Raw genomic sequence first — 26,980 nt, 5'->3', positions numbered from 1 at the left:
TTTTATGTTTGAGCAGGCAAAATATATATCACCCATCTTGTACTTTTTTAAGGTTTATTTCTTTATGTTTGTAACCAGGATTTTCAGGGGTTCTTATCTGATCAAACCTGATCTTTGTCAACCTTGAAGGAATCCACAGCCTTTTGTTTTCTGTGGAAATGGAAGCATAACTTCTTCCTCAAAGTGATACATTTTCTGACTTCCATTTTAAAGTTAAGGAATTCCTAAAGTATCTATGCTGTGGATGATTGATTGAGAAACAAAGTGCTGAATTGCCCATAGCCAGGCAGGAAGTATAGGTGGGACAAGGAGAGAGGAGAATTCTGAGAAATGGAAGGCAGAGGGAGAGGCTGCTGCTAACTGCTGCCATGAGAAACATGATGTAAGATACTGGTAAGCCACAAGACACATGGCAAGGTATAGATTTATAGAAATGGGTTAATTTAAGATATAAGAACTGGATAACAAGAAGCCTGACATGGCCATACAGTTTATAAGTAATATAAATCTCTGTGTGTTTGATTGAGTCTGAGCTGCTGGGGGACTGGTGGGTGAGAGAGATTTATTCTGATGATGAGCGAGGCGGAACTAGGAAAACTCTAGCTACATATCTAGGCTAGTTTGTTTTAGCAGTTCCTGTTTCAATACCATGTCTCTTAGCAGCTGTCCTTCACTCATCAGCAATCAAAAAATTCGAAGTCAATAAGACACCATATGGGATCCAGACTCACTATGTATTTTCCATTTTTATGTGGCTTATCCTTTTATACTATTTTATTCTCTCTTTAAAGACTTTATTATTTATAAACTGTTTTTTCTGTCTATTCCCATTTTCTTTTCTTTTTAAGCCTACACACATTAAAAAAAAAAAAAAACACACTGTAAACTGTTTAGAATTTTTTTTTTTTCTTTTCTGTCTGGATCTTTTTTTTACTGAGCCAATCTCTGACCATGTGAAACAAATCTTAAACTGCCATGTCAGCCATTCATGCAACAGGGTGAACCCTCTTCATCATCTCAATTGGGATATGTTGGGGTTGGAGAGATGGCTCAGTAGTCGAGAGTCCTTGCTATTCTTACAGAGGACCTGAGTTCAAATCCCAACACCCTTGTTAGGTGGCTCACAACCACCTGTAACCCTGGATCGTGGGAATCTGATACCCTGTTCTGGCCTTCATGGTTACTGTCACTCATGTGTACACACACATACATACACATGATTAAAAATAAAAATAATCCTTAAAAGATAGAGATATGTTTGGGAATGTTTATATACAGAAAACAATTTTGTACTAGGGTTGTGTGAGGCTGGCAGGGTGTAAGGACAGTGTCATAGCAATCAGGGACAATGGGGTGAATACTTACTGAGATCATGTTATGTTCTGAGCATTCTCTACCTAGGGTCTCAGTTCCAGAGCCACCCTCACCTCTGTGACATTACCCAAGGAGTCAACATTAAATAGTTGGATAGGAATTTCAGGAACTTATCTCAGAGTAGTTTACAATAAAGTCTATCAACTTAGGCATCTGGAAGAAATGCCTTTAATATATACTTTGGCCAAAAGCTAAATATTAAAATCATTAATTGACAAAAGTTAGATATTACCAGTAAAAAAAAAAAATCTTTAGGAAGGTGGGATTATATTTGAAACTTTATCAAATGCTTTAAAAGTCAAATTTGAAAGTTTGACATTTATGGTGTAGGAAAAATAATTTATCAGCTGGTGGCTTGCTCCTGTGACCCTGACAGTGTGCCCATGCTCTCAAGGGCAGCCTGTTCTCTGTACTGCAGCTCAGTGAACAGTGAAAGGAACTCATTCGCTGAATTTGGAGTTCAACACATCTCAAGATCTCAAAATCTTGCGTCATCTACTGCTGACAATGTCAGTGGTATAGTAATTGCCAGTCTACAGTAATTATTTCTGTCTGCTTTGGTGTTTAGTTTCTGTAGGTGAAAATGGTAAGGAATGGACTTCTTAAGTATGTATTTTGATTGGTGAGAACAAAATTTGCATAGAGATCCTCCAACATTATCTGTCTATCTATCTATCTATCTATCTATCTATCTATCTATCTATCTATCTATCTATAACTTGTTATCCATTCACCCAATCAATATTTAACCACTCTTTCAATGGCTGAGCCAGCTTTCCAGAAGCAGGGTATCCAGGTATGAATAAAAGAAGTCTCTTTCTTTCTTGGAGTTTTGTGCTTTGTGTCCTGGGGACTATTGTGGCTGGAATATGTAATGTCCCCTGTAGGCTCATATGTTTGAACACTTGATCTTTTAACGGGTCACACATCTGGAAGGTTGTGGAAACTCCAGGAGGTGATTTGCTGGGGGAAGTACTTCACTGGGATGGACCTTGAGAGTTTATAGCCCCGCCCCACTTCCTATCTGCCATTTTCTCATGGTGGAAATGAGAGGTGTGTCACAGTCCCTTTTGCCATGTCTCCCCAGCCGTGATGGACTGTGTATCTTAAACTGTAAGCCCAAACCCTCCCTTCCTTCTGTTGACTCTCATGAGGTATAGATCCCAGCAACGAGAAAAGTTACTGATAGAGGGAGATAGACAGTGATTGAGACTATATATTAAGCCAACGGCCCCAGGCAGATCTAAGTACTGTGGCATAAAGCAGGAAATAGAGGGGATAATAATAAAGAGAATCTGAAGGATTTTCTGTCATGTCTGCGTCAGAAGCAATTTCTTACTTACCATTCTTAGCAATTTTATTTTTCATGGACTTTTGGGGACAAATTTGACATTTAACCCTTAACTTGACATGGCAGAGTATGAAGAGTTCCCACCTAGAGCATTTCCCCCACTTTATTAACTATCTTCAAAAATAAAATAAATAACTATAGATAGATATTGTTATTTTCTAAAAATGTTTTAAAGTTGTCTTTATATTACTTATATGGGTGGTTTCCCTGTATGTATGTATGTCTGTGCACCACATGCATGCCATGTGCCAGCAGAGGTCAGAAGAGGGTATTGGATTCCCTGGGACTGGAGTTACAGATGTCATGTGGGTGCTGGGAATTGAACCCAGGTCCTCTGGAAGAACAACAAGTGCTCTTAACCACTGAGATATCTCTCCAGCCCCTAGAAATAGTTCTTGGTTGTTATTTTGTTTAAATGTCTTGAATGCCAGTTCATCAGTAACATACCATCTCAATTCTTTTGTCTTATCATATATTAATTGCTATTTTTAAAAATGTAGCGGGGCGGTAGTGGTGCATGCCTTTAATCCCAGCACTCGGGAGGCAGAGGTAGGTGGTTCTCTGTGAGTTTGAGGCCAGCCTGGACTCCAAAGCGGGTTCCAGGAAAGGCGCAAAGCTACACAGAGAAACCCTGTCTTGAAAAACAAAACAATGCAGCTATTTGTTGATAAATAGATGATGTATATTTTTCTTCATATTATCTTCCATACATGGGTTTTCATAATATTTCATTTTACTGTCGAGTTATGTACTTTCATTGTCCACATTTTTCATATATTTTGTATGCAAAGTTGGTAGCTTTCATCATGCATTTATGATTGTAGCATTTTCTTCTTGCAGTTTTAGCTGGGTACTCTATGTCTCCTGGCTGATAGGAGCCGGGAAGTACGTAAGCATACGGGGTACATAAGGAGATTTTCATTCTCTTCCTCCTTGACTTGCTTGTCAGGAATTTTAATCACCATTCAGTTCTTGGTTGTACGCAAGCATGATGCTCTCTGCCTGGGCTGCCACACAGATGCCCTGTTTAGATAAGATAGTGATAGTGTGTGGTCACACAGTTGTTTGGCACACACATGTTTAGGAATGCCAGGAATGGCATAGATATAAATATGTATTTACTTGGTTATTCAGCTCTTTAAAAGCTGAGTCTAAAGCTGAGTGTAACAGTAGATTTTGGTCAAATACTGAGAACAAGACAGACTTCTCAGGTACTCCTACTGTTTAAGCCCCACCGTTCCTTGGAAAGTGTATAGAAGCATTAGTCCCGGGGATGGGGACTTGCTAGACCTCTTTAGGCCCGGGGACCAGGGTGCTTAGTCTGGGTTTGAAAGAGTCTCAGGAAGTTCTGTCTGATGCTGGGCACTCGTAATTGACTGGTCATTTTTTAACCTTATTTGTTTACTGATTTTATTTTCAAAATCTCAGACTCCCCCACCCTCCCACTCCCACAACCCCCAATTTACAGACATAAACAGATAATATCTGCCTATTGACCATCCTTCTTAAACTCTACCCAAAGGCAACTTTTTTTTTAACCTGAGAAACTTACATATCAGTATATAAAGGAGGCATACAAATTAAACATTTACTAAAAACACCTAATAAATATGTATAATTACTATTAACATCATAAAGAAACTGGTTTTAAAACAATTCTTTGGTAAATGTGTGATTTGCTGCTCATTAAAGTTAAAGCAAATTTACATACTAATGAGATGACTGTACTTATTTGCCCCGTCTAGCAGTGATGGTAGAGAGATAATGAGTCTTCACTACAACCATGTTACGGCTATGAGATCAGATAACTTTAATGTACTATAAGATCACTACAGTTCATAGCATGCAGTTGTCTGCACGAGGCATTTCAGACTGTGTCCAGTGTCATGTGGCATGTGCCATGCAGAAAATGAGCATGCTGTGTGCTCAAACCTAGGCTGCAGTGGAATCGCAAACCTCTTGTGCTGCTGCGGTAAAATCTCAAGGGAGAAAGGTCTTATTTTGGCTCCTGGTGGCAGGAGCTGAAGAACTGGTCATGCTACCTCCACTCAGAGAGCAGAGAGCAAGGGTTGCTGCTGCTCGGCTCCCTCTTTCCTTTTTATGCCTGTGAGGCCCATGCCCCGAGAACAGTGCTGCTCGCTCTGAGGGCGGGTCTTACCACCTTAACCTCATCAGGATCTCCCTCACAAGGAGCAATTGTAAGGGCTAACCTCATGGAGAGCATCCCCAGAGGCCTGTCTCTTAGGTGATTGTTGGTTATGTCAATTTGACAGTCACCATTATCATCAGGGTACCCACAAGTGACAACTGCAGGCAATATTCTGGACGCACTGGGTATTTGATCGTGAATTCACCTCTCCGCTTGTTCTGCAAAGCTCTTACTGTTGTTAACCCTTTCACAGCCCCATATTCAGTTCCAGGAACCCATGGGCGAGGGAGTCATGACCACAGTTGAAGAGCTTTGTCGTAGACGATGGTCTCATGGCTGAAGTGACCCCCTGCCCCAGCTCCAGTTAGGAGGGAGGCCTGAGACCTGAGTGGCGTCTTGATCAGCACCTCCTGAGCTTTGTGTGTTTTCATTCTCATGGTCTTCATTGCAGAGCTCAGATGGGACCATTTCAGAGGCTGGGATTCTCCTAATAAAAGCAAGCTGCAACCTGAAACGGGTATAAACTGTTTTTTTTTTTTTTAATTGTTGTCTTACTATGTGTGTTTGTGTGCACATACAGAGGATATAAGACAACCTCAAGTGTCATCCCTCCAACCACCCTCCTTGTTTTTAGACGTAAGATCTCTCATTGGCCTGGAACTTACTAAACAGGCTAGACTAGCTAGCCAGTGGCCCCAGGGATCCACCTCTCTCTCTTCCTAGCACTGGCCTACAGGTGTGTTCCACCATGCCTGGGGTTTTCTGAAGCTTATGTGGATTGTGTCCAGGTTCTTATGTGAGTGAGCAGGCACTTCAGTGGTTGAGCCACACCCTGCCCCAGGCCTCCTTGTGATTTTCACTGTCTTCCTACAAAGAAAAGCAGGTAGCATTTGTCATCAGTAGGAAGCATGAGGAAAGAGGAGGGGAACAAATTTGCCAAAAATTCTAAAAGCTGATTGGTCTGCGTGTCCCCTCCAGTGTTGCTGAAGGTTGGACAGAGATGGGATACAGGATTCAGCTCAACAGTTCTCAGAGACCAGTTTCAGGACCGGTATCGTGTATTCTGGCAAATGTACTCCAGCTGCATCCTCTTGCCTTGTGAATCTGCTGCAGTGTTCCTGCCTCAGATGTTTGGGCTCTTCCTTCATTCTCTCTGTTGTTCCAGGCCAGAGCACAAGGCAGGAAACACTCCCCAGAACCCTGGATGGAACTCAATGCTTATTCTTTCTAAGAAACCACAGATGTCCCCTGAGCCTCTGGCTACATCTCCCTGGAGCCACAAGTAGGAACTTACATGTTGGTTGGCCTTTTCCATTTTAAAAATAAACTTATTTTGTGCTTGAGGTTTATGGGATATCTACCGAGGATAAAATGCTTACTGTAGGGAAGCAGATTAATAGTTTTTCATCTGAAAATTACTTTTATTTGTGGTAAGAGCTGCTAAAATGCGCCTAACAAAAATCCCTCAGATCTTTCATTTTGTTATTCCTAGTCCTCTAGACCGCTTAGTTTGCTAATCTTGAACGTTTGCTAATCTTGAACATCTCATACCTCATTTTGTGGATTGTTTCCTTTGCTGTTTCCTGACCCTTGAGCTGCACATCCCCATTTCCTTCCCACCCCCACTTTCAGGATACCACTGTTTCATTTCATCTTTGTGCTTTCTGTTTTAGGTGTTTTTTTTTTTTTTTTTTTTTTAGTCCACAAACAAATGACATAATGACATCATACACTGCTTGTGTCTCTCCTGGTGCCTGGCTTATCTTACTTCACCTAATGTCCTCCAAGTCCATGCAAGTGACAAATGGCAAGGTCCCGTTGTTAAAGAGGAATCACATTCCACTTTCTTTGTTCATCCATGCATTGATGGCATCTAGATCATTGCCATACATTAGCTGTTGTAAGTCATGCTGCAGTGAACACAGACTGTCTTTATGAGGTGCAATTTTGTCTCTTTTGGGTGCATACCTAGGAAGAGGGCACTTGTGTCATGTGAGAGTTTCATTTTTGGTTTCTTTATGAATCTCCATTCTCCCTTCCACAATGTACGTGCCAACCTAAATCCATATCAGCAGTGCACTAAGGTCCTTTTCTCCACGCTGTCTCTGATGTTTCTTGTCGTTTGCTCTTTGGAGATGGCCATCCTTACAGGAGTTATTATGACTAGGTGCCTTACCACGTGTTTCCCTAATGACAAAGGAAGCTAAGTACCATGTCACTCTTGCCTGTTTTTTTGAATTTTGAAAACCTTAACCATGTATGAAAGGGAAATTGAGAACCAGAGAGTGAGACAGTGAGAGAGTGAGAGAGAGAGAACCCTAGTGAGGCTGTGGTCAGGCCAGAGAACAACTTCATTAGTTTTCTCCTTCAACCTTGGTTTTGAGGCAAGGTCTTTTGTCTCTGTGGTTGCCCAGCATACTTCAGGATAGCTGGCTCATGAGCTTCCATTTGATTCTGTCTCCGCATGCCATTTCACAGTGGGAGGATCAAGATTACAAATATATGCTATCACATCCAGCTTCAACAAAACAAACAGGTATCAAGCTCACATCCTAAAGCTTGCCTAGAAGCACCCAACCCTGGAGCCATCCTGGCCTTCTTTTCCATCTTTGCCTCTTTTTGGAACAAGTGTCTGCTTGGGTCTTGTCTGTCAGATGATTGGTTTCCCTACTATTTACCACACATGTACTTGGCTCATTCTCTCTCTCTCTCTCTCTCTCTCTCTCTCTCTCCCTCTCTCTCTCTCTCTAAGTTGTTTTTCTTCTTGGTTTCTTTTGTTGTGCAGAGCTTGGAAGCTTGACATGGTTCTGTTAGTTTATGTTTGTAGCCTTAAGCTTGCTTGCCCTCTTCTTAGATTTTCTGAAGGCAGGTCTGACTTTATTATTTTTAATCTGCTTTTACATCTCGAGTTCCTAGCACAATATTATCTAAGAATTAAAGCCTTATTACTACCTCTATTGTGATTATTACTGCTGATACCCTTAATGCCAGTGCTTTGCTTTTTATTTTTATGTAGCCTAGGCAGGCCTTAAAATTTCTATTTTCCTGCCTCAGTCCCCCAAGTATTGGATTTATGGATTATACATACCTGGTTTTCCTATTGCTTTGGATGCTGTGGTTGTGATCCCTGTAGCTGGTTTAGGCCCCTCAGGCATGAAGGATGTGCATGGACATTTTCTCACTGTTTTCCCTCAGCTCTTCCATAGCTCAGCATGACGGGGGATGTGGAAGAGTTATGGATAGAGAAAGACATCGGAAAGGCATATAGAAAATTCTGCACTGCAGAGAGCAATAGGACAATTATGAATTTGCTAGAAATGTAGGATTTCTGGAAATATTTGTCCATAAGGAATACCTATTTTCTGTCTATTTCTGCTTTCTCCCAGTAAAGGAATAATTGCCCTGAGCCCAGTGATGATGGAGGGAGAGAGGTGAACTTACTCCTTGCCCCCAGCACACATGCTATTAATACCAGAGAAATCATTCATCAGCCTGACAAACCTGTGTAACTATTGGCTTAGACACTGGGTTCATTGTCTTTGAATTCAGAAAAATGTGAATGCCTGGATCTTTTCCCTATGTTCTTTTTGTTTTTCTTTTTACAATTCAGAGAGGAATCAAATATGAATGTGATTTGTAAGCTGACGGGTCCCCGCCAGGAGAAGGTGGCGCCATTCGACTCCCCCAAGTTTACTTTCATGTTTCTCACGGCACCTTACACTGAACCGTGATTGAGTTTAGAGGGAGAGCTTCATTCCGGATGGAGGGACCAGATGAGAGGTGGAAAGACTGGTGGGTGAAGCCAGGCCTCACAACTGTGCCGATTATGTGACCTAAGACAAACTGTGGGAAAAGTGTCTTAAAAGCTGCCCAGCTCCAAGGCACGGTGGGAACTGGATGGACATACTGTCCGGAAGGCATGTGCTGCATGGCAGGCATTGAGCCCACTTGTGCAAAAGACTCCTTGGAAGGAGAAAAGGGAAGTGGGTCAGTACGATTCTGAGCACTTGGTAAACAGACAGAAAACAGCCCAGAATTAGACTCATAGATCTGCACGTGTGTCCTTCCTGTGGCCTAGGCAAGTCTTGAAACCACACGTGGCCCATTTTTTTGTAGATATAAATTGAACATAATGATAATAACAATAATTTCTTTCATGGCCTTTCAGAGCTGTTCTAAGGACAAAAGAAAGTGAGCTGTCACAAGACCTGGAAACCCAAACATTAGTGCATTCTCCCCAGCATTTAGAATCATGCCTGTGGGACTTGTCCCTATTTTAAGAGCTTGTCTTAAACCACATAGCTCACGTGGATAAAATATAGTACCTAGGGTGCTCTTTTGACAAAATGTAGGGACAATTCATGATGAAACACAGCCACTCTCTGGTCATGCTATCATCATATAGAGAAGCACTAATAAGAATTAAATGGTGAGCTGAGTGTGGTGGTGAAAATCCCTAATCCCAGCATTCAGTAGTTGGGAGGATGATGAGTTTGAGACCAGCCTGGTTTACATAACAAGACCCTGTCTCGATTTTGATGATGATGATGATGATGATGATGATGATGATGAAGGCAGATGAGAAAGGAAAGAGGACAGTCTATGATAAATAGAATGTTGGTATAGCAGCAAAATATGACACTCAAATCTTTGATAGGAGAGAGTTTGTCCTTAGCCCTCTCCTTTGTCCTCTTCTCATTGAAGCCAGTGTGAAGGGGAAGCCATCCAAGCTCCAGGGAGGGAATGCCCAGCACAGTGTAATGAGCTCAGCAGTTCACGGGCTGAACAGGTTGCCAGGCCATGAGCATCATGTCATCAGTGAGGCTGGGCAATGTAACAATAATGGCAATACCTGATGTCTTAGTTCACATTCTACTAGGCTAGCATAATGCCATACAACAGGGAATTTATCAAGGTAATTCTCTTCTGGAAGACAAATTAATGTCAGTCCCTTAGGCTAGAAGTCCAGTGCCAAGGGCATCCTTTAGTATGGGCTTTCCTGCTGTGCCATAACATGGTAGAGGGCATCCTGTGGGACAGCACTCTAGGGCAGAGAGAGAAGAAGTTCAGACTATGTAGTCTGAACTCCCTCCTGTGACAGTGGCCTTGGTCACACCAAGCATGGACTCCATGACCTAAGCTTGTCCTGGAGGCCTGTTGCTACTGGTCCTCAGTGCTAACCACTCTACCTTGGGCTCTTTTGCTCAATACAGGGGAAAAGTCAAGGGGCAGCTATGAATATGATCCTAATAAGGCTAAATCTTGGGGATAAGGGAGATAGCACAAGAAACGGGATCCTGTCATGTGACAAAACCTTTCCTAGGGAGACACAACTCACCCCAGATAGGAAGCCCACAATAGACCAACATACAGATATCACCAAAGTCCAACTTAGTGGAGCATGAGCTTTATTAGGGTCACTTACAGGAAGGTGGGTAAGGGGTCACTTACAAGAGCGGAAATGACTCACAGACAACTGCATCACCAAAGCCCACCCCAGCATGGGTGACAGCTAGGAACCTGGAACACACTTCCTGTGTGAAGCTCACCAATGTGGAGAATGCCCTTTCCGAATGACTCAGTTTATCTAAATCTCTTTCAGGCAGCTACAGTGGTTTCTGTTTCTTCCAGGCAGCTGGGCTTATCTCAGAGTGACTTTTAACAGCTTTATTGCTTACTGTGGAAGTCGGGGGCCTAGTGAATCTGGTTGGTTTCAGGGACTTCCTGGAGCTATTTGAGTTGTTAATCTTCCTGTTTGAGGAGAATCCCTGCAGGATGAAATGTTTCAGTTTCAGAAGAAATTGTTACACAACAGGTTCCTGTCATGCCTTCCTAGTAAGGGAAGGTTAAAGTTCGGATACATTGACCTTTGACCTGAAGTTGGAGCAGGTATATAGGTGCTCATTCTGCATGACCTATGGAGGTGTTCATCACCAACACTGGGTTGGAGGCAGGCATTGGAAGCTGGGAAGGAAACAGAGTTATCCTATGATTCATGACCTGCCAAACCATATTTGTTGACCATGAAAAACACAGAGGAACTCAGCTCTTCTCAGAGTCCCAATCTGGTTACATTGGCAGTTACATTTTGACATAAATCTTGGAGACCACATTCAAATAGTCATTGGGGTTTTGTTCTGCTTCATCTGAACGCTTTCAGCACATTCTTAAAAAGCTCTAAGTGTGGCACCCTACCCCCACCACCAGTTATGGAGTTAGTAAGTGATCCAGTCCGGATATGGTGTCACAGTGTATTGATTTTTCTCATTGCTGTGTTAAAGTATCGGACAGAAGCAACTTAAAGGAGGGAGGGCTTATTCTGACTCATGGACAATTAAGAAAATCCACAGATAACTGATAACAGATAACTGACAAAATGATATTTATTAAGAAATTATATTGGGGAGAACAACTCACTAAGACGGGGGAAGGCAAATCTGTCACAGAAAGGCTGAGAGCCGGACCCACAATGCTTTCCACCGCCTGAGTCAATCTCCACCATCCAAGAACTCGCGAGAGGAGAGAGACGGGAGAAGAGAGAGGGAAAGAGAGGTAGAAAGAAGGGGGAGAGAGAGGGAGAGAAAGTGAGAGAGGACAGAGGGAGAGAGGAAGAGGGTGGGGGACAAGGGGCATTGTGCATCCAGACGTGCTCCTCAGGTCTTAAGCTAGCTAAAAGGCCATGCCCTAGGGCCTGGTACCCCAAGGTCATAGGTGGACCAAATACCCACTGCACATTGTTCCTAGTGAGAAGGGCATGTGATGGGAACAAGGCAGCTGACCACATGCCTTGGAGGTCAGGTAGGAGAGGGTCTCTTACCCCAGCAGTTGTTGACTCCTTTTTAATACTGCTGGGGAGGGGCCCTCCAAAATATTCCAAGTGTCTATTTTCTCAGACATGTGATCCTTTGTTTACCCCTGAGCCTTCCCCTTCCTCTCTTCAATGTGGAAGAAACTGCCATACAGCAAGGAGTCATGATGGAGCCGAACAGTTCACTTCACGGAAGTCAGGAAGTAGACAGAAGTAGTTCATTCCACTCAGACTCATTGTTTATGGAATAGGGTCACCCCAATTTTAGTTAATCTTCTCTGGCAACTCATGGTTACGCCAAGAAGTGTGCTTCAATAATCTCTTAGGAGCTGCTCTGTGCAGTCGTGTTGACAATCGAGATGTGCCATTGTGTCTGCAATTTGTCTCATAGAGCTCAGTGGTAGATCAGCTGGCCCATAAAGTAGTGACAAGGCCAGTACTTGAGGAGCCAACAAGGGAGTCATCCACAAGGCAGTGCATGGGGCCCAGGCACTCCCATGAGAGGCCAGTGTCTCAAACACAGAGAGGGAAAGGGGAGGTCGAGGCGAAGGTCACAGTGTGCAACCACGTCAGTCCCTGACAGCCTGAAGGCAGGTTGCCTCACCATCTTCTGAGACCACACCATTCATTTCATGCCTACTTCTGTTCAGAGGGACTCTGCGGAGCCCTCTCCAATGCTGTTCTCAGTTTGGAGGTGTGCACCCTCTTTGGGCTACTGTTTCACACTCTAGCATCCCTCCACACTGTTCCTAACTACCTGATAGTTGCAAACAAGCCCCAGGTGTGTGTTTCTGTTGCCGCTGAATACCAGGTCACTCTTCAGAGCCCGCTCTTCAAGTCTTTACAGGATCTGGATGGCTGTACCAATCAATGCATCTCCAAGGATCATGCATCTTTTTGCCTTTAGACATATTTCAGCCACACCTGGGAGCTGGCATATTTTTCTGAAATATTTTTTTAAAGTAAAATATTACAGTACTGCAGTTCAGTGACTGGAAGTGTGAGTTAATTGTAGTGTGACCACTGTGGAGACACTGTGGAGTGAGTGGGCACCGGTATAAGGCTGCACACTCCTGTGGGGTAGCAAATGAGTGAGTCGGCTGCTCACTTAACCTGCTGTTCTTTTCTCTTTCTCTCCTAGGAAACAAATGGAAGACTGTTGCGATCCCACCCATCTCTTTGCTATGACTAAGATGAATTCTCCCATGGGGAAGAGCCTGTGGTATGATGGGGAGTTTTTGTACTCATTCACCATTGACAATTCCACATATTCCCTCTTCCCCCAGGTGAGTGGAGTCCATTGCACAATTTCTCATGCTAAGAAGTGTTTGCATGAGTCTGCTGACCCACTGGCCTTCCTCTCTTCATCTTCTCTCTTCTCATTTTAATCTTGCAATTTTTTCTTATGTTTTCTGCTTTGATGCAAGGGTGGAAAAAAGACCTTAAAATGAAAGACTTCATAGAGCTACAGTTTTCCTTGCCATTTAGATTTCAGTCATAGGACCCCGGGGCAAACAGTGGTCAGGAAATGGTGGGATCCTAGTGTTCTGAGGTTGCCTGTGGAAGGATCATGAGGATTTGAGATAAGGATGTTTTCTTAGGACTGGTGCTGCCACTGGGGAGTGGGGACCATATGTCTACTCAGAACTCTTGAATGCTAACCCTGTGGCTAGAATCTTGCTATAAGGTGAAGGAGTGGTGGGCACAGAGAGAAAGAATTCAGTCTGACCACTTCTGAAGTGCTCTAAAGCAATCGTTGCTCACTTAATGTTGTCCTGAACATTGCAGTGAAGTGATTTTTACTAGCTAGTTTGAAAAAGGCTTTTTTTTTTTTTTAATTTTAGAGAACTCTTAGTGGTGGGGGAGATCTTTGGTGACACAGCCATTAGGGAGAAGTTGAGAAATGAGTTTTGGTTTTCTCAAGTCTTCTGGGTGACCGTCTGGCCAGACAATCACTTGTAAGGAGGATTCATGATTGGTTTGGACAGTGGGACTCTGAGTCCTGAGCAGCTCTGTGATGGATAAATAATAAGCTCCTTCTTAAAAGAGAGGGTCCTGTTACTTTGTCACATCAAATCCAGAGCCACAGCTTCTACAGAGCAAGCCTGTGCTGCTGAGCATAGACCTGGGGGCTCTATGTCAGTTTGCCACAGAGACAGCTGCATGTCCATGTTTATTGCTGCATTGTCCATAGTAACCATGAGATAGAGTCAGCCACGATGTCCACCAGCGGAAGAACAGATAAAGAAGGTGTGGTACACATACACAAAGAAAAATTTTGCACTTCTAAAGAAAACTGAAATCATGACATTTGTAAGGAAATGAACAGAACTGGAGATCATTGTTACATGAAATAAAACAAACCCAGAAAGTGGATGTTACATGTTTTCTCTCATGCAGAATTGAAACATGCATGTGTGTCTGTGTGTATGTATGCATGTGTGTGTATTGTATGGTGTGTACATATGTGTGTACGTGTGTATACATGTGTACATATGTGTAGGACATGAAAGTAGAAATGAGAGGGAGGAAGGACTGAAGGACGGGGGTATGCAGAACAGAAGAGGATGATGGGATGTATGTGACATGAACACAGAGGGAAGAAATACTTCAGATGTGGAGAGGGACAGAAAGAGGGAAGGATGGAGATGGGGCAGGTTGGGTACAAATCAGAGCAAAGTATAATGATCTACATGTATGGAAATGTCACAATGAAACCTATTTCCTTGTTATGTTAACCAGAACTTAATAAATCAACAACAAAAAAGAAACATCCTGTAGTTATCAGATCACCTTAGGTGTGTTAGTATAACTGAATGGTTTTGCTGTTTAAATTAGGAAAAATCAGTGACTAGGGGGCTGGAGACTATGGGGAACTCTTGCTGCTCTTGGAGAGGACCTGGCACGTGGTGGCTCACAACATCCCTAACTCCAGTTCCAACTGATCTGACTCCTCTTCTGACCTCTAGGGGCACTAGGCATGCATGTAGCACACATACACGCATGCTGGCAAACCCTCACACATAAAATAAAATAATAGAAACTAGGAAATATGGGCTGGTAGATGGCTCAGTGGTAAAGAGCACTTAAACTATGAGTGGGAGACCTGAGCTCAAATTGCCAGTGTCTGTGTAAAAGCTGGGCATGTCTGCTTGTGCCTGTCCTCCTGCATGTGGGGAGGGGAGGGAGAGGTGCAGCCCAGGAGCTCACTGGCCAGCCAGCCTAGCCAAATCAGTGAGAGGCTCTGCCTCAAGACAAGCAGGCAGAAAGTGACCTAAACACACAAGGTCCTCTGCCCTCCACATGTGTGCTTATGGGAGTGCACACCCACACACTCATATGCATGCACCAATACATGTACAGCATACTATATACACATGCACAATTGCACACTCACACACACATACACACACACACACACACACACACACACTAGTAAATCAGGCTTTAATTCTGTGCCAATACTCATGAGTTTTTGCTCTTTGTTGCTTTTGTCTCTGGAGGCTTCCTAATATCAAAGTATGGATTTCAATTTTGTCTCTCTCTTATCAATCAAATGCCTTAGATACTCACCTATCTCTTGTGAGACTCTGTGGTGGCAATGTGTTCCACAAAATATTGTGCACCCTAATAAACTTATCTGGGGTCAGAAAATGGAACAGCCACTAGATACAAAGGCTAGAAAATGGTGGCACTCATGCCTTTAATCCTAGCATTCCAGAGGCAGAAATCCCTCTGGATCTCTGTGTGTTCAAGGATACAGCCAAACATGGTAACTCACACCTTTAATCCCTGAAAGTGAGCCTTTAATCCCAGGGAGTGATGGCAGAAAGCAGAAAGGTATATAAGGCTGGAAGACCAGAAACTAGAAGCATTTGGCTGGTTAAGCTTTTAGGCTTCTAGTAGCAGTTCAGCTGAGATCCATTCTGAATGAGGACTCAGAGGCTTCCAGTCTGAGGAAACAGGATCAGCTGAGGAATTGGCAAGGTGAGGAAGCTGTGGCTTATTCTGCTTCTCTGATCTTCCAGCATTCACCCCAATACCTGGCTTGGGTTTGTTTTTATTAATAAGACATTTTAAGATTCCTGCTACAAGACTCAGCTTTCTTCTGTGTATGATGGAGAGAGAAGTATGGGCCCTGTCTATGCAGACTGGTAGTGTAGACCCATTTATTTCAAGCATGCTGGTGTGCACTGTGACATCTGATTGCCAATGCTGATAGACTTATGAGACTAGGAGTGTCAGTCAGGGCAGAGATGTGTGGAAATTGCCCTGGGCACTTTAGGTGAAAAGACACCTTATCAGGGGATCAGGTGCTTCTAATACAAGAAGAAGGGCAAAGCATTGGCCAAGATGCTACTCCTGGAGCCAAGTTCCAGAACTTAGAAGTGCTCTGGGATCAGAATGTTCTAGAACCATTGTCATCTATGTGGCCACAGTCATCTCCAGAAGAAAAGGTGGCCAGAAGATGGGGTTCAGGACTTCCTTCCCATCAGGTCTCATTCTGGCACATGCAATGCAAAGATTCATTTCTTTCCAAAACATCTGTTGCCTAGGTGTGGGGAACAGGCAGCCTTTCACCCCCAAGATTCAGCAAGACGGTAATGAGAGAGTGGTATCCTCTGTGAAACTAGTGTCAGCCAGGCGTGGTGGCACACACCTGTGGTCCTAGCACACGGGAGGTTGAGGCAGGATGGTTCCTCCTCGGATGACAATGATGGTCTCAGCACACCTGGCACACTTGATCTAAATTAATCTACATCACCATTCTGTGAGTAGATAGCATCCATCTGTGCTGCTCTGCCCATCAGATGGAGGAGACTCAGTCTAAGGTGCTGATAAGTTCAAGGCCAGCCTAAGTTACACAGCAAGGCCTAGTTTTAAGACCACCCCCCCCAAAAAAAAACCCCTAAAACAAAGAACAGATACTGATGAGCTAAATGAACATGAGAAAAGAAACAATTGTCTTTGACAGTTAAGAAAAAAAGTTAAAAGCAATCCAAAAGAGGCTATTTTGTAGTGGAGGGTTTTCAGCATGCAGAGTGACATTTACCTTTAGAGTAGGAAATAGAGTTGAGGGAAAGAGATGATCCAAGCGTCACAAAGGAGCCTGCTGCCATAGCTGACAGTCCCAGGAGCAGGAGGCAAGGAAGCAGGTCCTTTTCAAAGTGTATGCAGATGAGTTCTGTGCCTGTCACCATCCCACAGTCATAAAGGAAAAAGGTGGTTCTCTGTAGGGACCACAGGTCATTACATCACCATGTGTGCATAATTGTGCAAAACATTCAGTGAGTAGATTTTTAAGGATACACGAGTATTCTCCTGTGAGATTCTGAAATGACTAATACTCTGGAGAACCAGTAGCTTCCTGTGGATGCCCCTCCCCCATATTTCTAGTTTTTCAAGCAAACTAAGTTGCCAGCTAGTTGATGCCCTTCATTTATGTTGCTCCTGGGAAGCAGGAAGCAGGTGAGCCGGCTCTGCTTGGTTTTGCCAGTGTTAGCAAAGGATGGCTTTCCCCCGTGAGCATTGGCCAGCCCTTTACATTGCTGTGATCAGACCAGCTCAGATTTGGAGGCTGCATACCGGGTGTAGCTGAGCTGCTCATATCCTGGCAGACCGGAAGCATAATGGAGTCATAGTAGGAAGTGGTCAGGACAAGCTCTAGGCCCAAAGACAAGCCCCTAGTAACCTGCTTCTACCAACTAAGTACTGCCTTCCATTATTCCAGAGCCTTTCAATAATCTACTTAACATTTGACTCTATCACTGAGTTAAAGCATTCATTAGGACACAGCCCCCGTGATCTAACCTTCTCTGGAAGAACCCAACATGGGGGTGCATTACTAACCCCCCACTGCTTCTCAGTTCTGTCAACTCAATTGTCAAGATGCAGCATCAGATCGAATTTCAGTGAAGTAATTCCCTCATATTCCCAGGGCACTTGCTCTCTAGCCCAGACCGTCCGTGTATCTCTACTGTCTCATCTCCCTAAACACTTTACATGTGTTAGCCAGAATTCGTACCCTTACTGTTCCTCTGCCTACCTTTACTCATCATTTTAGTGTTGCTGCCAAGATACAACTGAAAAGAAAGGTGCTGTGTTTGTTAAGGGACTTCAACACGTCCTCTTAAGAGCTGTGTCTGTAGACAAAGACTCTGGAGGGTACTGTGTCTTGGGGATGTTGCACCAAAGCTCTGTTATCACAGTCTGCCAGTTCTTATATGGACCTTCCACAGTTTCCTATAGCTTCATTATCATCCATACTAAATTCTGACACATACTAGTTCCCTGTATAATTGCATGTGTGCACATTACTGTTTCCTCAGAGTTCTCTCCTGATTCCAGGACTTGAGGGTCACCTTTGAAGGATGAGTAGAGTGATGCTTCCCCCATCACCCTGAAACTCATTGCCATTTGCACATTTGCCAGGAGGCCCTGTCTAGGTCCCCTCAGACTGAACTTCAGGGGGCCAAGAGCTTATGCAGTTATGTCCGAATGACTCTCTGAGTGTATTTTACTGGAATAACTGTTGAACATGATTAGGCATGAAGGCTGATTTTATTTTATTGATTTACTTATTTTGTTGGAACTTTTAATAAGGATTCTTGGATGGGAGCTAGGCTACTACATCTGTCTACTGTGAGATGCTTGGATCATTATACTAGTTGATTTGGATTAAGAGACCCCTAGATGAGGAGAGCACACTTCTGGATGTGTCTGTGGGAGCATGGCCAGACAACTCAGGGGGAAGATCCACCCTGAATATGGTTGGTGCCATCCAATATGATGGGGCTCCAGGTGGAACAGAAGGAGGAGGAGGAGGAGGAGGAGGAGGAAGCCACTAATTCAGGCATGCTTCCTGTTTTGATTCCTGGCTGCTGTATCAGCTCAGATCTACCACAGACTTCCTACCATGGAAACACTGACTCTTATATATCTGCAGTGTGTGTGTGTGTGTGTGTGTGTGTGTGTGTGTGTGTGTGTGTGTACAGTGGATAGTATGATGGTTAGGAGATGACTTGGTTAGTAAAGGGCTTACTGTGCAAGCATGAGGGCCTGGGTTCAAATCCTCAGTGCCCATTTAAAAAAGTATAGTGGCATAACTTATAATTCTAGTGCTGGGGATGCAGAGACAGGTGGATCATTAGGGCTCAGTGGCCCATCAGTTTAGCCAAGTTCTAGTGAGAGTCCTTGCCTCAGAGAACAAGGTGGACGACACCTGAGGTTGTCCTCTGGCTTCCATGTGCATGAATGTTCATGCATCTGCACAAGTACTACTCCCCACTAACATGCTAACCCACACCCTAGGCTGGACTATCATTTTCTTTAGTTAAGGATCTCCTATCCATCCTCCCATTTCTATGGTTCTGAGGGTTGAACCCAGGACCTAGTACTATAATGCCTGAGCCACATCCCCACTCTAAGGACTGTCCTTTATAAGCCTTCATGGTCCAGAAATTGCAGGAATTACATTAAAATAAAATCTATTTTTGATTAAAATACATCTCTTAGGAGAAGCATACATTTCTCTGGACAAGAAAGGAACAGGAATGTTAGAAACCACATTTGCCCTGATACAACCTGAAAAAATATCCCTCTTGGTGCAATAAACATGTGGCTAGCTCCCCACTCTCTTCTCATGAAGGACAGTCACATGGTGTGGTCACAAACTGGACCAGTTTCCTCAGAACGACCCCCAAAGCCCCGTGCAGGGAAGAAACACACTGCACCCCACACCAGCACATGCTCCCAGCCCCTCAGTTTAATCCTATCTCCCACTGTGCTCTCCCGGGACTGGCCAGGCTGTGTCCTTGGCCTTTGGGAAACCCAGTAGGACATTTCAAAATAGTTTCTGAAACTGGATTTTTTTGAAATGACAGTGTACATTTTCCCTCTTCATAGACCTGTGCAGAATGTAATTTTCTCAGCTCCTGGATATTCCTGTGTCTCATAGCAATTTCTTTTTCCTCCTAGTGAAATTTGTATCCTGCTATAAATAGTTGTATTACTGTAGTCACTTTCCTGAATACACATTCTTTCAACTGTAAAGGAACTCAGGGGACTGAGTTTATTGGACACAGAGCATTGCCAGGTGTCTGTCTCACCTGTTGTCAGATTTGCTTTATAACAAAATAGGTGCTTATTTATCTCAAGTAATAGGGAAGCAGAGGGTAGGTCATTCAGGGGTGGGTTCTGTCCACTGTGTACCATCAGGCTTTCAGGATTCTTTTGCTCAACCATGCTAGCTTATCCCAAAGAGATACCTAATTTGGTTCCAGGATCCAAGCAGGAAGAAGGAGACTGAAGAGAATTCCTGACACACTAGTGTTCTTATGTCCTTGGTCAGGACTAAGTCACGTCTAGCTGCAGAGAAGCCTGGTAGTTGAGGATTTGAACTACAGGACAACACACTGTGTCTGCCATGCCACACTGTATGTCTTGCTTTTGCCTCAGCCTGCCCCTGGAACATCTCTGCACAGTGTTGTTATTCTTTCCATTTTATGGATGGAACTAAGAGTGAGAGGTGTCAAATACCAAGTCTGGTCTCCAGAGCTGGTGGGCAAAAAGCTGGAAGATGAAACCTAGCCAGTAAGATTTCAGAGGTCTTATAGGGGCAAGGAAGATGGCTCAGTTGGTAAAGTGTTTGCCACAAAGCATGTAGACCTGAGTTCAATTTCTAGAATAATGTAAAGGTTGGGCATGGAAGTGTGTGCCTATAATCCTGGCACAAGGGAGGAAACATGAGAAGCCTTGGAGTGTGCTGGCATAGCCAATCTAGCTTAATTGGCAAGCCTCAGGTGTTGCTGGAGTTTTCTCCAGTCCTCCTGGCCCACAGTCAGGACAAATCTCTCTCACCCGCCAGTCCTGCAGCTGCTCAGACCCAACAGAGTAAACACACAGAGACTTATGTTGCTTACAAACTGTATGGCCATGACAGGCTTTTTGTTATCTAGTTCTTCTATTTTAAATTAACTCATTTCTATAAATCTATACCTTGCCACATGGCTTGTGGCTTAACAGTATCTTACACATTGGTACTCATGGCGGCGGCTGGCAGTGTCTTCTGACTCAGCCTTCCTGTTCCCAGAATTCTCTTCTCTGCTTGTCCCTCCTATACTTCCTGCCTGGATACTGGCCAATCAGCATTTTATTTATACATAGCGATATCCACAGCACTCAGATCCAGAGAAAGACCTTTCAAAGAAAAAAGTAGAGAGTGATTTAAAAAGACTCAGGATGACTACATCTGAACTCCACATGTGCACACACACATGAAGCTATACACATGCATGCACACAAAATCCTTATAGCATCATTTCATTTATTTAGTTATTTTAGAGACATGATCTCCAGTAGGTGAGTTATTCCCTGTTAGTCACCATGAAACTGTTGTAGAGATTTTCACTTTCTTACCTTGAAACAGCTGGTGACTTTTCTGTTACCACCTTCAGGAGAAAAACAAGAGTGTAGAGTTGGAGGCTATGAGGCTCCACATAATACAGTGTCTTTCTTTGGCTTTGTGTGCCCCAGTAACCCACATTGAAGAGGAACAAGAGCAATTACAGTGTTCTGGTATTTATAAAAGAGAAATCCAGGTCCCCAGAGGGAATCAGACATTTTCTTCATGTTGCTTCCTTGTAGGAATCTAGACCATTCCTCCATTATCATTGAGCACCTTGGACAATTCACCCTGCTGGTTTTGGTTGAATGCCAATGTTGTAGAACATTATGGGAAATACAACGTGAAGAACCAGGTCCATTTGTGGCCTTTTCTGTTATCCTTTGTGATTCTATATAATTTATACTAACTACAATCTAACCTTATTTTATAATTTATAAGATGTAATTAATGACCAATGGTTTTTAAATGGAATTTTAGTAGTATTTTCAGAAACAAAGTTAAAACACGGTTATGGATATAAAAGAGCTTTGCAATGATTTCTCTGAAGAAGCCCATGATATTATTATTTCTATTTTTTGTTTGTTTTATTTTGTTTTTAAACAAGGTCTCATGTGCTCTAGGCTAGCTTCCAGCTCACTCTGTAGCCAAAGATGTCCCCAAACTCTGGATCCTCCTGCCTCTGCCTTCTGAATGCTGGGATTACAGGCTTAGACTGCCATACCCAGTTTATCCAGTGCTGTGGATTAAACCCAGGATGTCATATATGCAAGGCATGTATTCCATCAAGTGAGCCACATCCCCGGCCCCTATATGTTCTTATCTGTTAAAGCATTTGTGGACTTAAGCCTTCCCTGGGAATTTTGGTGATACCAGGAACTGATGGGGAAAAGCTCCCCACTATCCAAGAGCTAAAATCTATTTGCCAAGACAGTGAAAGAAGTGACTCTATTTAGTGTGGGGCCCAGGAGGGTGGAGAGCATTCATAAAAAGATTTTTGATAAAGCATTCATAAAAAGATTCTGCAGCATGTACATCTGTGCCATTATATTTGGAGAACAGAATAAATGGAAAATACAGTGTGAAGTAAATTACTAATGTCCATTAATTAAGATGGAGTTGCAATGGATTGCTGTCTATAATTCTCCAAAGTGCCCTGCTACTGAGAAGATAAGACAAGTGGACCATCACAAGACTGCCCAGTATTTACTATCTTTGTTTTTAATTTTTTGCTTTTTCAAGACAGGATTTCTCTGTGTAGTTTTGGTGCCTGTCCTGGATCTGGCTCTGTAGACCAGGATGGCCTTGAACTCACAGAGATCTATCTGGTTCTGCCTCCCAAGTGCTGGGATTAAAGGTGTGTGCTACCACTGCCTGGCTGTTTTTAATTTCAATATTAATTTTTTTAGACATGAGTGTTTTTGCCTGCATGGATGCATGTACACCACTTGTGTGCCTGGTCCTGTGAAGGCCAGAAGAGGGTTCTGATCCCCTGGAATTGGAGTTATAAGCAGTAGTAAGCCACCATGTGGGCGCTAGGAATCAAAGGTGGGACCTCAGTACCACTCCCAGATTATCGCCCTAAGGGAAAAGCACAGCCCACAGTTCTCAAGATTCAGTTGCCTCAGATCACACGTGAGATAGCACCATGTCCTTGTCACAGGCTCTGGACTCCTGACAGAATCCATGCTGTTTGTAGAGATTGAGAATGCCGTCCCGTAAAGCTTTTAGAGCTTTTCAGACAAGAGTATTAGGTTTTACTCTCTCTTGTGTCTAGCTCTGTGGAACCTGACTACACAGAAGAATCATTAAGGCATTATCTTGGCAGCTTGTTAGAAAATGGTTGTGTGGATGTGTGGTGGAGAAGTTTAGGATGGGAAGTGCATTTTGAGGACAAGATACAAAATTTTGTAAATTGAAAATGAATAGTTTTTTTCCAACTTAAATGTAAGCATTTTTATTTTTATTTATTAAAGTATTTATTCTAATGTTTTGAAATTTTAACATTTTTAACACTAGCTATTGTGCTGGCTAGTTTTTGTTTTGTTTTCCTTTTTTAATTTATTATATTTGTGTTTTAATTTTACACATCAGCCATGGGTTCCCCTGTCCTCTTCCCTCCCGCCCCCGCCCCCACCTTCCCCCCCAGCCCCTCCCCTCCATTCCCATCTCCACCAGAGCCAAGACTCCCCTGGGGATTCATTTAAACCTGGTGGATTCAGTACAGGCAGATCCAGTCCCCTCCTTCCAGGCTGAGCAAAGTGTCCCTGTGTAAGCCCAAGGTTCCAAACAGCCAGCGCATGCACTAAGGATAGGTCCTGGGTCCCACTGCCTGGGTGTCTCCCAAACAGTTCAAGCTAGATCAGATGGCCAAACATCCTAATGGTCGTGCTGGAACTCTCATCCAATAACTGATGGAAGTGGATGCAGAGATCCTCAGCCAGGCCCCAGGTGGAGCTCCAGGAGTCCAATTGTCGAGAAAGAGGAGGGACTGTAAGAGTGTGAATTGTTGAGACCAAGATTGAAAAAGCACAGGGACAAATAGCCAAACAAATGGAAGCACATGAATTATGAACCAAAGGCTGTGGAGCCCCCAGATGGAGCAGGCCCTCTGGATAAGTGGGAAAATGAATAGTTTTTTAAATATAAGATTTTTAAAAATTCTCGTGAATCTAAACTCATGGTTTTCAGACTTTTAATTCTTTATTAAGGTGGGAAAAAGTATTGAGGTCAAGGTGATTGTAATTAAATCTGAAAATCTTTTCCCCAGGATAGTCTGCTTTGATAAAGCAGTGGCTAACCCACTCTTTCCATAATGCCATTAATTACCACTCAGAAGTTCAGAACCTTTCATGACTTAATCATCGCTTGAAGGACCCGTCCTCTTAATGATGTTACATCATAATCAGATTTCAACCTGGGTTTGGAAGGGACGTTCAATCCTCAGCCGAACTGAAGGAAATTTTTTTCTTAGATCCATCAAAAGAAAAAAATCCATCATTAACTTAGATTAGCATCCTATTTCACATAACAAGGAGTCTTTGCTCAGAATTCTCCAAACACCTCTTATTGATCTTCTTGCATCAAATTTGGCCTCATCTCTGGTCTGTTTTCCAAGTTGCTGCCCTGCCCAAGTTACGTTTCTTAAAGTACAAGTGAAGGTCCTGCCGGTGTGAGCTTCACCTGCTGCTCTTGACTGTCGCCTCATTTGTTTTAGGACAAAGATGAACTCCTTAACCCTACCACATCCTTTTGACCGTGTGTCTCTAGGTCTCCAGGATCAGTTTCCACAGGACTCCAGTCTTCACACTTACTCATACTGTCTTTATAAATACCATTTATGAAGTAGTACATTTATGTGCTCTCTCTCCTTCGACAGATCTCAGCACACAGTCCCCTTTCCTGGAAGCCCCTGGCCTCTTCTTCGTTAATTTCTATCTTTTTTTTGGGGGGGGTTGCCTCACTGCACGAGGTGATTCTTATTTGATTCCGGACCCTTTCCCCACTTCCCTGGAAAGCTCTTGGAGAAGCTATTCAGTGGGGGTGCTAGGGACCTGCAGTACTCCTGTGCATAGCATTGTGCCTAGAATAACAGAGGCTTAATACATTTTAGAAGGATAAATGAATAAATGAATGAGTTAGATTTCTAGTTTTTCCTCACAAATATGTTAATATCCAGCTGACAATTTTTTTCTGTTTGAAACACATCTAAACAAACTTGGTATCTAATCAATATCCTTTATGTGTTCAGTTGGCCATGTTTTGCCCATTAGTTATCTATTCATGCTTGCCCCCCACCCCAGGATTCTACATGTCATGTTTGGTTGCTATGCCAAGGTCTCTTTTGAATTATGAGGATGCTTGGCTTTAACCACATGTGCTCACTTACTGGTTGCTTCCTGTTACTCCTCTGGTCTGTGCTACTGTGTAGAGACTTGCAGTTCATTATCAGAGTGGAGGGGCAGCTCTACCCTAGAAGAAGTGTGTCTGGGGAGTCCCAGCCTGAGCCTGTAGGAAGAGAACGTGGGTACTGGCAGTTGGGTTCAAGTGAGCACCTTTCATCACTGTGTTCATTTTCCTGTTGCTATGCTCAACTACCTAGAACAAGCAACATAAGAAGGAAGGGTTTGTTATGGATTACAGTTTGAGGATACAAGTCATCATGACCAGGAAGGCATGGCAGTGTTGGGGCTGCAGCTGTGTGGCAGGAGTGGAAGGCAGTTGGTTCACAGGTTTTTGGACCAGCAAAACAGATAAATGTCAACTACATGTAAGGCTGCCCCCCAGTCAGTGACTCATTTCTTCTAGTCCCTCCCCAAACAGAGCTCCCAGGAGAACAAAGACTAAAAAGCACCTGAGCCCGTGGAAAGAGGTGCCTTGATCTAACACTGTGGCTCCATGATGCTCCTGTGTGGTTGTATATCATTACAAGGTCTCAGGTGCTGTGAAACAGCCAGTCTTATGGGACACAGTGAGGGAGAAATTGCTTTTTTGTCAGAAGATTTATAACTCCGGTTGGACTGGTCAGTGTGGCTTGTCTCTGTCCATCTTCTAACCAGATTGACATCTGGAAAAGTGTAGGGCGGAGCACTGAGAACCGGGGCCCACGCCTCAGTTTCCTGTTGCAGGTTTCAGCTCTTGACTGAGTCTTGGTGATCCATCTTAATCTGGTCTTCCTACCGTCAAATGTTCTGGACCAATTTCCCCACAAAACACACGAGTGGGATTCATGTTTTTAAATTAATACACACAGCCTGCTTGTTTTTAAGTTGTCTTGGCTCAGCTGGTGGAGGAGAATATCTTTTCATTTTGAAGCACTCTGGAACCGACATGTTCAGGAAGTAGGCCAGTTGATACAGCTTCTCCAGTTGACACAGCTTCTCAGCAAGCCTTTGCCAGACACAGCCATAACTTCTCAACCCCTGGGAACTTGAACTGCCAAAGCTGTTTCAGCTAGATAATAGCCAAGGCTGGGTGTGCAAGGAGTAGAACAATAGCCCTTTGACCTGAAATATTAATGCTTTTTCTGGGATTTATAAAAGTCATAAATCTAAATAATCCCCTAAAGTTACTTTTTCAGATTGCGGTCTCATTTTAAGGAAATGGCCCTAAGAGGGGTAAAGAGGGCTCTGCAGTTTTTAATAGTCACCCAGTAATAGGTCCAAACTTAAGTCAGTCATAGCCATTAACTTCAGAAGGTGTCTGACATCTGTATGGCTGACCTTTTGCTTGAAGAAATGTAGAAGAAGCAAGGAAGGATTGAAAAGACCAAGGTTGTAGCTTATGGAAATAAACACTGAGTGGGCAAGATTTATAAGCCGTGAGCTGCATGAAGCAAGGGCCAGGCAACCTTGGGGGTAAAGGCACCTGCACCACACTAATGGAAGTGGGGAGTCATTGCTGCAGGCCAGTGCCCTCTGTTTGAGAAGAACATACTTACAGGAAATAGAAAATTTGTGTCTTGGGTTATACTACATCACAGGACTCTTATTGTATACAAAGTACATTTTACTTTGCTGGATGGTTGACGGAAAGCTAGAGAACAGTAGGAGGGTCTAGAGGGCGAAGGGGTGGGAAGGCAAGTATAAGTCAATGGCTTAGGGAAAATGACAAAAACAAGATGTTCTCAGAGCAGAGGGAGTCACTGGTGTTTTCATAGTTAAGACCATAGTAGCAAATGCTGTTTCATTGTCATTTTAATTTAGTATTAAACATGAATTTATTTATGTGTGTACCTGTGCATGTGTGCATGCATGTGTGTGTACACCATTTGTGTTTAGGTGTTTCCAGAGGCCAGAAGAGGCCTTCAGATCCCCTGGAGCTGGAGTTACAAGTGGTTGTGAGTTACGATCTGCTGGGTGCTGGGAACCAAACTCAGGTCCTCTAGAAGAGCAG

The 26,980-nt window shown here is 43.4% G+C and overlaps 1 protein-coding gene across 3 annotated transcripts in view; it reads left to right on the top strand.

Annotated features, from left to right (window-relative positions):
- Positions 1-26,980, top strand: part of St8sia1 (ST8 alpha-N-acetyl-neuraminide alpha-2,8-sialyltransferase 1) — a 138,885-nt gene that overhangs the window by 41,853 nt on the left and 70,052 nt on the right. For 2 of the 3 annotated variants that reach the window (XR_004944442.1, XM_036180284.1), the window contains exon 2: positions 12,824-12,968. Coding sequence is in view for 2 of the 3 variants with exons in the window: in XM_036180284.1 (XP_036036177.1) it covers positions 12,824-12,968 (145 nt within the window). In the remaining variant the exon portion in view is untranslated. Of the gene's footprint in view, positions 1-8,625; positions 8,667-12,823; positions 12,969-26,980 lie in introns of those variants that run through there. The other variant, XM_036180285.1, reaches the window with a different exon arrangement.

The sequence above is a fragment of the Onychomys torridus genome, chromosome 3 (genome assembly GCF_903995425.1).
Source record: "Onychomys torridus chromosome 3, mOncTor1.1, whole genome shotgun sequence".
NCBI lineage: Eukaryota > Metazoa > Chordata > Mammalia > Rodentia > Cricetidae > Onychomys > Onychomys torridus.
This window is presented reverse-complemented; position numbering and strand designations above follow the sequence as displayed.